The 12,622-nt window shown below is 58.6% G+C and overlaps 2 protein-coding genes across 2 annotated transcripts; both read left to right on the top strand.

Moving 5' to 3' along the window:
- Window positions 1-2,052: 2,052 nt before the first annotated feature.
- NCLIV_011290 (conserved hypothetical protein) lies at window positions 2,053-5,700 on the top strand (the record flags this gene model as incomplete). Its single annotated transcript, XM_003880646.1, has 1 exon — window positions 2,053-5,700. The coding sequence occupies one exon, from the start codon at window positions 2,053-2,055 to the stop codon at window positions 5,698-5,700; it is 3,648 nt and encodes a 1,215-aa protein (XP_003880695.1).
- Window positions 5,701-9,223: 3,523 nt separating this feature from the next.
- On the top strand, window positions 9,224-12,219 carry NCLIV_011280 (conserved hypothetical protein; the record flags this gene model as incomplete). Its single annotated transcript, XM_003880645.1, has 5 exons — window positions 9,224-9,243; window positions 9,366-9,531; window positions 10,311-10,355; window positions 10,989-11,165; window positions 11,296-12,219. 5 exons carry the CDS (start codon window positions 9,224-9,226, stop codon window positions 12,217-12,219), a joined length of 1,332 nt encoding a protein of 443 aa, XP_003880694.1.
- Window positions 12,220-12,622: the final 403 nt, after the last annotated feature.

Below are 12,622 nucleotides of genomic sequence, written 5' to 3'. Positions count from 1 at the left end.
TAAGGCTCAGCGATTCGCGGCCGTAGTCGTCCTGCAGGAATGTCACTGTCTACGAGAAAAGGCTGGAACTGTGTGTTTCGCTATGTCTTCACGTCGCCTAGAAGGTCCACGGACGGGCGGGAGATATGAAGTACGCTTCTCGAAGTCGCTTATTTCAGCCCGTTGTGGGCCGCCTCTCGTGACTCCGCAGTCGGACCGTCCGCACAACGAATCCTGCTCGGCGGTTCGGAAACTGCTGCGGTTAGCTTGAGAAGCGCATTCGCTTTTGTAAAAGACCGTTTCGACTCGGTGTGAGTACCAACAAGGAAAGAGTCAACAACCTCACCGGTTGAGAGTCTGTGCAAGTCGTTTTTGTTTCCGCTGCAATTCCTGTAGAGGGGGGAAACGACGTGGTACGCCAGGCGTGCTATCTGCAGCATGCGCCCCGTCGAAAGGTTGAAAAAGTTTGGCCGTTTCCCGTGGACAGAGGAGTTGTGAAACTCTCCTCACTTCTAGCGTTTCCTTTCCACGCAGAAACAGTGGAGAAGACGAGTGGACTGTGCACAGCTTCCCCGCGGAAACACGCCAGACAATCGACCGGAACGCACTGTGGACGACGTCTGATTCCGTGCGCGTGTGGTGTGCGCCTTTTCTCGCTTTCGGTGCTCACGCGTGGATTTTTCCGTTCAAGAAACCAAGCAAACTGCTCTGAATCTTCTTCTTTTTTGAATTGCCTCCGTTTTTTGTTCTTCTGCTTCGCCGTCCTCTCGGCGAACTCCTGTCGCCCGTCTTACCTGTCGCCCGTCCCCTGCCTCTCGCCTCTCCGTTGTTCGGGGTTCAATATCTCTGCGAAATCACTTCATTTTGACGGCGCCCCTGAAAATGCCGTTTTTGAGGCAAAGCGACGATCCCGGTCCGAGCAGCGAGGCCTTATGCACTTCTCCGTGTTCTCGTTTGGACATTCAGTCACGCTTTTCGATGCTTTCTCGTCGTTGCCGTCTTCGCATCGGTTCCACAGCTGTGTTTTTGCGCGAGCACCGGAGCACCGTGATTTGCGAGTCGCCCATAAACGGAAAAGACCTAGCCTGTTTCCCCAAAATTCCCGAGCGTTTGTGAACAGGGACAAAAACGTTCGCGCGGCTGCGGCGGACCAGCACTTTCTCGCCAAGAACGCGGCCGGAGAGTTTTTTCCGGCAACGGGACTGCCTAGCTGCAACACCTTTTCGTTTTTCCCGCGGAAGGGACATGCCAAAAGGCCTTTCTCTTCATGGTCTTCTGCACTTGGCAACACACTGGTCCCTCGGTAACTATCTTCGCTTAAGTGAGGAAAAGCGAAAACTCCACGATTCTGCAGTTCCCGGGCGCGGCAGGATCCCTTCCGCAATGTACACACACGCATACAAAAGTGTATGAGAATGCACACGTGTGTACACTGCTGAAATGGATTTCTTTCAATTGTGGGCTGTCTTGCCTGCGATTCTTTTCCGTAGCCGTTTCCCTTCGCACCTTTCGCACGCTTACACACATGCGGGTGTGCAGCGACAGAGCTGTGTCGATTCTTTGCCTTCCTCGTCTCGTTTCTCTTTTTCCACTTCTCTCCGTGTCCGGGGCCTTTCAAGAATCCGAGGCACAAGAGTATCATGCTGTTGCAGAGCACACCCGTGAATCTAGTCGTAAATGCACGAGCGCATGCAGGTATTTCCCAGACGAATCACGTTTACACATACATACGCAGCGCCCGGTTAGTACCGAGTCTGTGGACACGCAGTTCAACCCCGGAAATTTGCTGTTGCATGCGGATCGCAGGGACTGTGTGTCGCCTCCGCACACGGCGGTGACCCCTGCAGGCAAGGAGCAAGGGGCGCATTCGCATTTGAGAAGAGGCCCCGGCATTGTTCCGTCATCTTCAGGCGCTTCAAGCGAAGGAGGCGTCCACCTGTTTCGCCGCTCCTTGTTTCTTCAGACAACTCGCCTCGTCTGCGGAGGCCATGCGCCCGACCAAAACAACGCCTGAGCCCAAACGGGAGTGGCTACGAGGACAAAAGAGGAGCAGCGGTCCGGTGTCTGTACACCATGGAGCAGGGTTCATTTGAAATTTGTATGAATGGAAATATCTCTGGGAGAAAGGACGACCTCGTCACAGAGTCAGGGAAACGCGGCGTGGACCTGGGCACGGCTGCCGAGCTGCCTGAGGATGCGACTCCCGAAGGCACGGCCGTGGACACCATTGGAGGACTCGGCGCGTCTCCGTTTTCTTTCTGTACAAGAGAGGAGAAAGAGCAGGAAGACTCGGATGAGCCCGATCCGCGGTCTCCGCGAGAGTCGTCTGTTTGCCTCTCAGTCCGCGAACGAATGAGTAGACCCGAGATTTTCAATCCCGAAACGAACGGTGCGGCGCCCTCCCCCCCTGCAGTCTCTGGAGGGTCGCGGTCGGGCGGCGAAAATGGGCGGCCCCGAAGAACAGCCCGCGCGTCAATTCCTCCTCCAAGTTCGGCTCCGGCAACTGGCGAAGCAGCATGCGAACGCAGCGGCAGCACTGAGGATGCGGAGGCCTCCGTTTGGGGTGTACATACACGGCAGTCCGCCGTCCCGGGCGGCGGGTGCGAAGGACGCCTCCGCAAGGGCGGAACTCGAAACACTCCGGTGCCGAGGACCGCCAGCGACGAGTCACATTTGAAGCGGCCGGTGGGCCCTTCAGGAAGCCATCCCTGGGCGTCTCCAAGTTCAGTTCGACAGCCGAAATGTACAGCGGGGAGGCTCAGCCGGGACATCCGTACCGAAGGGACCGAAGGCGCTGGAGGTACACCCGGGGGTGGCCGGACCGCTGGTCGCGTTTCCAGCTCTTCTCAGAGTAGTCCGAGTGGGTGCACGAGCGTGTCCTACCTTGAAGACTTTTACATGCGCCAGAGGACGCGGGCCGCGCACGAGGCGCAGCGGCGGGAAGAAGCTCGCCGCGGGATGACGACGTGGCGCGGCGCGCCGGCAAGCAAGGAGTTTCAGTGGCTGCAGCGGCTGCGCGACGCGCAGACAGACTCTGGCGCCTTGGCGTGCGGCAGTCCAGGCTCCGGGACAGGCGGCGCGTGGCATCCCACAAGTCGCAGCTTCGAATCACAAGTGCGAGCCTCTGGCCAGGGAACCCTGTGGCGAAGGAGTGAAGGAAGCCGAGAGCCGCGCCAGGTGAGTAAACGGAGCGCGGCGGTTCCCGAAGAAACGAATTCGCGGCTCGTCAAACATCTCATCAGCTTGTTCCAGTCGCGGTCGACTCGCCGGCCCAGCGGCAGGTCTAGAGTCCAGAACGGCAGTGTCGTGGCGGGGGCTCACCCTCGGCAGTCACCGCAAGAAGGGACAGCCACGGGGACACAGAGGCAGTGGGCCACTTACCCCCGGTCGTCATCGCTGCAGCCGAACGGAGGCAGTGAGAGTCGCGCACCTGCCTCACTTGACACGAGCGGGCACCTCCCCGCAGGTTCCTTGCGTCACGCGCTTTCTTTTCCGCGCCCCAGTTGTCCGTCCTCGTCTCGGGGTGGACCGCCTCAACTCTGCTCGTTTCGGTCTGCACAGGAAAGTCTCGGCGAAACCCAGCATGGACCCAGTCGGGCCTCCGACTCCCTCCGCGTCCCTGCCTACTTCACGCCCGACGCCGCGCTTATGCAAGGGCGTAGGACTGTTGCCGCCCAGTCTCCCCCCCCACACGTTTCTGCCCAGGCGGGCGCGCGGTCGCCGGCGCGGAGCGCCGTTTCGATGCGTCAGACTCCCGTCAGCTCGCCGCGGCGTTCGCCTTGTTCCCCGAGAAGCCTGGCTCCAGTCTTTGCGGCGCCGCGGCCGACAGCGGCCTCCGTGCCTCCGCGTCTGAGTCGCGAAGAGGTACTTGTCATTCAAGATGCCTTGCTCCGGTACCAGCTTGCCCGCCAACATGGACCAGCACGCGCCGGACTCCCTGGATCTGGGGCGGCGTGTCGGCCAGTGCTCTCTGCCGCTTCCTTTCGAGGGCGCTCTGCGGGGCCGGGCGAGGCGTCTACGGGTCTCCCCGCCTCCACGCCGAGCGGCGGGCTGCTCAGCCCGTCTCAACGGAGACCGCACACTGATGCAGATGCACGGGGCGCTGAGTGTCGCCAGGAAATGAACCAAGCAGGGGGAAACAAAACGGACTTGGCCGCCTCCACACACGCGAGCAGAGGAACAGGATGCGGAGACGGAGCCGTCCGTGCGCCTGCGGCTGGGCCCGAACCGCCCACGCACCGACCCGAGCAGGCCTCGCGTCTAGAGCGCGCCGCAGACGAAGGCGAAGAGCGAACGCGCGACGCACAAACAGAAATACGACGCGAAGAAGGTGGACAGCGCGCGTCCCATCACGTAGCAGAGAAGTCTGAAGCCAGAGCATGCAGCAGCGAGGGCTGGCCGACAGGCGAATCCGGAAGGGATGAAAAGACGCCACTCGCCCGGGAACGCGGTCTCAGAGAGGAACGTGCGATGGCCACAGGTGGGACAGGACTGGCGGCGGAGAGTTTTTTGGAGAACCCGGGCGCGGTCGCCGGGCGTGGCGACGCGGAAACGGAGATTTCTTCCGATGCCGAGTCGGCGCCTCTCAGCGGCGGGGCTCAGGACACGGCGCAGCCGACGCCTGTCGTCGCGGCGAAGTGTGAGGCCTCTGAAACGGCCCCGCAGAGACTGGACGCCAGCGCTCTCTCTCTGTCCGGTAGCACTGTGTCCTCGTGTGCAGGACAGCCGCCAGCGAGCGGACAGGGGGGAAGCGTCGGTGCCGGCTCCAGCTGTCAAGCGCCGGAAGAGGCTCTTCTTTGTCTCGCCGATTGCTTTGCGGCAGCCGCCGTTGGCCTCGAAGGCGGGCCGGGGGCGCTCAAGGGAGGCGCAGCGGTCGCGGCAGGCGACAGCGCCAACACGATCTCGGAGCAAGACGGAGAGGGGACCGATGGAGAGAGGTGCGCGGGTCCCGGGGACCGGGAGGGAGGTTTGAGCGCCGCCTCCACGCCTTCGGATGGCGCTCCAGAGGAGCTGAAACCATACGAGCGAATAATGCTCAAGTTTCTGCAGTACAGAGAGTGGCTGGAGGCGCAGGACAAGAGCGGGGGCGACGGCGAGGCGCGGGCTGTTGATGACCTCTTGGCCGCGCTAGACGCGCACGGCGAGGACGGAGCGCAAGCTGGAGAACGCAGCTGGGATGCCGATGAAGAGGCCCAGCAGCTGCTGGAGATCGACGCGCTCCTGGAGTCGATTCCTGACCTTCGAAGAGACGGTCAGCTGTTCGGGGTTTTCGACAGTTTCGGCGCCTCCGAGCTGGCGGCAGAGGCAGGGCTCTTCAATTTCAACTTTGCGGAGCAAGATGGGATCCTCCTCTTTGAGGACGAGGGCGAAGACGCGCACAGTCAGGACAGTTTCGACGGGGCGGCGCCGACTGAAGAGCGAATGCCGGGTGTTCCAGAAGACGCGGCGGAATCCCTTTCGAATCTCAAGGGATCTCCCCTTGAAGAAGAGGCCCAGTCGGGATCGAATGCGCTTGAGAGTGACAGTCCACGAAAGAGAGACGAGGGGAAAGGGACAGCGTCTGAAACGCCTATCAGCGCATCAGATCTTCTCCGCGCTCATTACTTTGTCGGGCCTCTTCGTATGAGCCAGCTGGCGGCCGGGGCTACAACTAGTCGGCGGCCGGGAGAGTCGGCTTTTCTCACAGATGCGCAATCCCCGGAATCAGCGAAGGAGACGTGAGAGGCCAGGAGACGCCAAGGAGGAAACGAAGAAGGGGAGAAAGAGGAGGGAATGTCACACAGCGCTCAACGTGAGCGGAACAAGGGTGGGTAGGAATGCGAGTGCGAAAGGCGCGGCGCTGTCATACTGACAAGAAGGAAGAAAGGGGATGTCGGCGACACCGGGGAACGGTGGTGAGGGTGCGAAGGACGGAGCACCCAGAGAGCACGAGACAGCAGCGCATGTGAGATGCACAGCCTTCAAGTGGAGAGTACACCAGCGTTGTTCCAGCTTGAGGAAGGGACTCTTTTTCCCGGCAGCGTGGTGCGACGTTTGCCGATCGATTTTTAATAGTTGTGAATGAAGCCATACAAAGCTTTATTGATGGGCGTTTTTGTCCTTGCCCGGGCAACATCTCTGTCGGTTCCTGAACAGAGTCGTGCGTGTTCACACCAGCTCCTGGACGCCCGGAGCCCGACCAGTTTTGTTGTTGAACTGAGAAAGAAAAACGAAGGTGAAGCCCTCTGACAGGTTTTTCGATCTCGTTCTTGAGAGCTGTGAACACGTTTTTCTCCGGCTACGAAGCCATCGGAATGAGAGGCTGAGAACACGATGCAGTGTCTTCGGCGCTGGGTGCTTCCACAAGCAGAAGAATTGCTGTTAGAACTCCTTCCTCCGGTCTCTTCCATGGCCTCGCCATTTTGCTAATCAGACGACAATGAAGTTTAGATGTGGCTCTTTACGGCCAGGTAGTTCAGAGATTTTTTGCCTCTGAAAGAGAACGAGGGTCTGGAAACACTGAACGCATCCGGGGTCGCTGCGGAGAACACCGAAGCAAGTAGGGTACGCGCCACACAGTGAATAACTTCGGAACATGGGCGGTGACACCAACAAGCACCACGTGCGTGCTGTTCAACACTGGACCACTCCGTTGTTTCTGACGCGAAAAAGATGCCGTTAACCACCTTATGGCTACAGAATTCCTTCCTTAAAATGGCAGCAAGGATCCACGGTTGTCCGGAGCACCGGGTTTATCGTACGCGAGAACGGCCACGAGGACGCACATATAAATCAGGGATGCAGGGTATATCTGCACATGCACACCTGGACTCGGATACGTACGGATAAGTCTTTACAGATTGAGAGAAAGAGAAGTATGCGCGCGCGGTTTAGCCCGCCCTGCAGCTCGGCCGCTCTGGAGCGTTTCCTAGCAGCCCAGGCCCTATGCCATGCTGATCAGAAGGCAGGACACGAGAAGCGGCGCGCCTTCCACGCGAAAAGTGTCCGAGAGGCTGCGCAGAGACTGCCACGCTCTTACACATACTGCGTGTGTGCTCCCACTGCCAAGAGCTCCTCTACAAAAGCGTTGTTTCGAATTTTTCGGTTAGTCGGTTCGGCGTACCTCGCTTGATGATGGCAGCTGTGTCTATGTCAATGTACACACGACCTACGTGGCTAAAGGAGCACGTATTTCTTTGTGTCTTCTGCCATGTGTGGGTGCTTTCACTTTTGCAGAATAGAGCGCCTTTCATTGCCTGTCCTCCCGCTACGAGCCCGAGCACGCTCTTTCTGTTGTCCCGAGGCCTTCTCACAGGTGGTTTGAGAAAAAGGCTGGGAACGCTCTAGAAGGCGCAATGGAGAACTTTCCGTCTTTACGGACATTTGCCTTTAAAACGCAGACGTCTCTGCACACTGTCTGAGTTGACGAGTTTCGTTTCCCCAGAAGCCGCTCTAGTCTCCAGTCACCCGACGTGGCCGACTGTCGGCCGCTCCCCCGCGACGTTGTCTCGACGGAGAACTGCACGAGACGCTGCGCAGGAGACGCTGCGCAGAGTAGGGACAACTGAGGCCTCGAGTTTCTCCTAGCGAGTCATGGTACCCCTGTACTTCTCTTAAACCCAACCGGTTCAGTGATGCGTCTCGTGGCCGTTCATCCTAGAAACCATGGTTTTTCAAGTTAAAATGACAATCATGTGAGGCTTGGCCGGGAAGCCTTACAGGCCGCGTGTCCCTGGACTTGTCCGCCTGCATGGGGCACGGGCGCCTCCGACTTTCCGACACCTCATTCATACCCGAAGATCCGGTTCCGTTCTTGACTCCTTTTCACGCAGAACAACATCATTTTCAGACCGGCGCGTTTGGTTTTATCGCAGGGTTCGGGTCTTTCTTCGTGGATTCTTTTCCCTGTCGCCTTTACCGGCGGAGCTTCGCGGGCCGTGTCGCCAGCTGCCTTGCCGCGGCCAGGCTCCAAAGGCTGAGTGTACAGCTGGTCTTCCCAGAAACGCTTTATTATGACCCGTACGGTATTTCCCTGGCCGTTTTAGTGTTTGTAGGTGCTGCCACTTCTCGTGTCGCCGCCGCGCCTCCCCTACTTCATCAGTCACTCCCGACCAGCGTGTGCCGTGAACCTCTCTCTCTGCCTTCGCCAATTGCCTTTCACGCCTGACCGTGGCGTCTACCAGGCCTCATCCCCCCTTTTCTTGGAGTCAGCTGAATACCCTTCCGGAATTTCGAGTTCGTGTTTTCTCACTGCTGGGGACTGAGCACGCGGCACCTTGTACAAAGGCCCAGACTCGCCGACCGCGCGGTTTTCGGCGGTCCAAAGGCACACCACCCCCCGAAACACACAGGCATATCTTCCCCGTTTGCGGCTTCTGTCGAGAGTCAGGTGGACCTCGTGCCCCCCATAAGCAGCCTGTACTGCCTGTCCCTTCTGTCTGCCGTATAAAAGGCATCGTCTGTTAGGCTCGGGGTCCGTCACGCCCTCGAGGCTCACCTCTCGGCGCATGAGGAGGAGAAAACCCGGTCAGAGAAAGGCTTCTTTGTCGATCGATTGCGGCTAGCTTCCTTGGGGTCCGAAACTTTGGTTGGTCACATGCAGACGATCTCAAGGGGATGATGGCGTCGGCGCGGCGGCCTCGTGCTCGCGGTTTGCCAGATATCGAGCGAGAATTTGAACCCTTTCTCTCGCCGACTTCCACAGCCTGTGGGAGACGGGGTGGCCCAGTCTCGATAACGCTGCCGTCAAGCAACAGAAAGGGAATTCGGGAGACCCCTGCGCGTGCAGCTACGCAGGACGACTCCTTTAAGGCGCCTCCGAGATTCCTTGAAAAACCGGACGCATCTCAGCGCTTCAGTGACAAAACCTCTCGCGACAAATGTACGAGTTTCTTCTCTGGGGGGAGGCTGCATGGGTCAGGCGCCCTGGCTGCCGGCGGCCCACGCGCCCTCGTGCCCGTGAAGGCCGACGCAGTCGTCGTGGCGCCTCAGGCACTCCGGCGTTCCTCTTCGTGTGTAAGATTGCCTCGAAAAGCCGCTCCAGAGGGGGGACACGGAGGCCTCGACACGGATTGCTCACGGGGCGAGTCTCGTCAATCCTCCACTGCCACACTATGTGCTGGGGGGGCTGACCGACGCGAGCGCTCAGAGCCCGTCAAGGCGCCCTACTTTTATTCCAAAGTAGCTGGCCGAGCCGCCACAGCTGAGGGTGGTAACCGGATGCACACGCAGCCGCATCCCCAGCGAACCACGTTCTCGGTCTCCAATGCAGCCCCACTCTCCGGCGTGAGTACTCCAACGCTGGAACGGTGCTCGGTAACCCGCCTGACAAGCTCTCTGAGCGCCGTAAACTCGGCGGAACTGTCCAGAACCCAGTCCTCTCGAAGTGTGTGTGAACGGTCCCAAAGCGCATGCGATAAGAGCGAACTCAGCACTGACCGGAAAAGAAGGTACTTGGCTCCGCCGGCGTTTCCGAAACTGAGGAAGAATTTAAACCCGAGGCTGACCACGGATACTGCGAGCGAACAGGGTGGAGACGACGCAAGACAGCGCTCAGATGCGGATGTCATTGAGGTGCGTAGAATTGTAGGAACTGTGTTCTGCAAACTCAAGGGAGGTACAGCATCGCGCGTTTTGACCGTGTACCGGGATTTGGGAGCTCCGACTCGCCTCCGCGCCAAAAGAGAAGGCGTCTGAGTTTTAGGCAGGACACGTGAACACACAAGGCACCTAATCGGATGCGTTTGTCTTAACAGAGTGCCGAAGGCACTTTGCGTCGGTGCTCGTGGCCAGCAGTGTCTCCCGCAAAGCGTGAGTGCACAAAGAAAGGCTTTACGAGCGAATATGCACCATCAAACAGAGTTGAGGTTCCTGGCCCGCAGCCGTTAGGGACGCTTCCATACCAAAACCAAACCGTCCGAAAGACGCAAAGAGGCGTTTGAGAGCGGCGACTAGACGAGAGAAATCCGCACTGATTCCCCACGAACATTACCTTGCATCGGCGAGTTCTGTCGATGCACCAGGACATTTTTCTTTACCCTCATCCTCTATTTCGGAGGTCGTTGTGTTTGAACAATCGAGGTCGGTCAGATCACAAGCAATCGTGACACTCCTCTTACGTAGTCAGGATACGCACCCGCAGTCGGCTCCGAGATGCGGCTACTCGCGCGTGGATCGGTAAAGCGGAAGTCGACAAACGTCCGTGATTTTGAGGGAGGAAGAGAAGGGTGCTACACACCGTGGTTCATCGAAATCTGACGAGTTATCCCTCACTGTTTTGACAGAGTCTGGGACAAAAAGGCGAACAAAGAGATCACGTTTTTGCTTCTGTCGTACATGGCTTTTGTTTGCAGTCCACGGCCATCAAGGAAATTCAACGGGAGAACCAGCTTCTGAAGGTATAGTTGTAAAGCAAGCATCCCCTCAACACGCCCTGGAGGCACTGGCGTCGCAAGATAAACTGAGAGCATCTGGTATCACTGAGTCTGCTATCCGTTTCAGGTGGAGCTCTAAGGAAAGCCTGCACACCATGCGTTAGGGTCGTGTCTTGCGGGTACTCGGAAATGGACAACGACCAGCAGGTTCTTCCTTTCTGGTGATGTGTTGTTCGTGTCTTCAGGCTTGGATTGCCTGCATAGAGCTCCTTCCACATTCTAAAATTTGTGATGAGAGAAACGTAAGCTGGCAGTTCCTTCTCTCGAGGCAGAGACGTACGTGCTCAATTGAGGGGTCCGCTCGTGGCAGACCTGCTTTCCCTTGTCCCGTTTTTTTGTGTTTTTACAAAAGGTTTCTCCGCCGTGCCGCCGTTGCGGAACACCGTATCCATAATGCGCGTAACCAGTCCAAAAGGAGTGGGCTGGCTCTGGTTAGTGTTGCCTTTGAGTAGTGGATTCGGGCCTAAAATCAGCGGATCGTTTCAGAGGAGGACCGTGGACATCGATTTGTAGGGCATTTCTCTTTCGTCGCCACGAACCAAGAGGCGATAGAGAACAGGCCTCCCCTCGTTTTACTGCTGCGCCCATTGCGTTCAGGTCTGCGGAGAAGCACACGTCATTCGTCGGCTCCAAACGGAAAAGAAGCACCTACAAGAATCTCTCCTCCAAGCTGAGGCTGCTCGCCTGCGCGACTCCTGGGTGACCAAAACGGCTCAGGCAGTGGCCGCAGCGGAGACGAGGCTGCGACGGTCCTACGAGGAAGCTGCGAAAAAGGTAGGGTTCAACACGTTCGGTGAAGCGATGCCTTCCACAGGCGCCAGTCTCTGAGGTGTTGTGCAGCTGGTAGAAAACATGTGGTTTCTGCATGCCTGTGGTCCCTGTGTGCTCCCCCCTTTGACTGTAGAGAGAAGCACAACACGCATCTGAGATAGCGACGTTGCGGATTGCTCTGGATGAAGCGGAGAAACGTTTGGAGTGGGCCGAGGCGGCGCACGCTCAAGCTAAAGCTGATGCTCAGCGGGAAAAACAGAAAGTGGTGCGGGCGACAGCCGAGTGCGAAGTGACTGAACGGGCCCCGCGGGGCATTCACGAGATCACGCGGACGCAGGCTGCGCGAAAGCACGGAGTTGCAGAAGCAAACGGGGCCACCACACGATCTCCGGCAGCTCTCACTGACGAGAACAGAGAGGGTGCGGAGTTCGAGGGAGCGTCTGCCGAGCAGGAACAGCTGATCAGAACTCCCGAAGAAGAGACGCGACAGCTCCGTGAAGAACTGAGTGCGCTGAGAGTGACGCTTCAGGAGGCCGCCAGATTGACAGAAGCGGGGAAGGAGGATCGCAAACAGCTTGCAGCCGCTCGAGAGGAGATCGCGCAGCTGAGGGAGCGTTACGAAGCCGAGCAGAAACGGCGGCAGGAGCTCGAAGAGACAAAATCCCTCTTAGCCACGGGGGGAACCCCTCCGCACTCAAGCGCAGCGAGGCCCGGTGACCATGCAGGTCGAGCTGCCCTCCACTCGAACTCGAGTTGGCGAAAACATCTGCATCAACTTCGCAAGCTACGCACTGCTGAAGACGTGGCGTTGCTGAAGGCGACACTAGCGGCGCACAGGGTGGGAATTGCCCCTCACGTACTCATCCGAGACCGGCTTGCCCTCTCTCAACGAGGCCCCGCCGACGCAGGGAAGGAGTCGAGACAAGCGCAGTCAGAAAACCCTGCAGGCGCGCAAGTCTCTCCTCCGAGCGGCTCCCACTCGGTTTCGCCAAGCAACGGACCCAGCATAGGCCTGGGTAAATGTCCCCGCTCCACAGAACCTCCTGGAGATAAGTGACTAGCGGAGCAACGGCGAATGCACCAGTGCGACGTGAGTTGAAAGTGCGTGGGGGCGTTCCTTTTCTTGCGACGTGTACCATTCACGCTCCTCAACAGGAACTTCCCTCGGCCTGCACACGTGTCAGACTGGCTGCAGGACAAGACCCGCGGGCGCTTTGTTAATTTTGCCGACGATCGCTGACGTGGATTTTAGGGGGGACGGGCGTCGCGATTTGCCAAACCGGATAAAGCTCCGCCTACTGTGCTTGACTGTTGCGCTCGCCTATCAGCAGGTCAGAAACAATTCAGCTTGCGCACAGTCTCTGAAAAGCTGGAGCGGACTTCGTGAGGCTAATGAAGATCCGGCGGGGTGGGTCGTGCCTCAAATCCGCGGAAGCGGCACGACCCGACTGGCCGCCGTG

Source organism: Neospora caninum, chromosome IV, assembly GCF_000208865.1.
Source record: "Neospora caninum Liverpool complete genome, chromosome IV".
In the NCBI taxonomy this organism is placed as follows: domain Eukaryota; phylum Apicomplexa; class Conoidasida; order Eucoccidiorida; family Sarcocystidae; genus Neospora; species Neospora caninum.
This window is presented reverse-complemented; position numbering and strand designations above follow the sequence as displayed.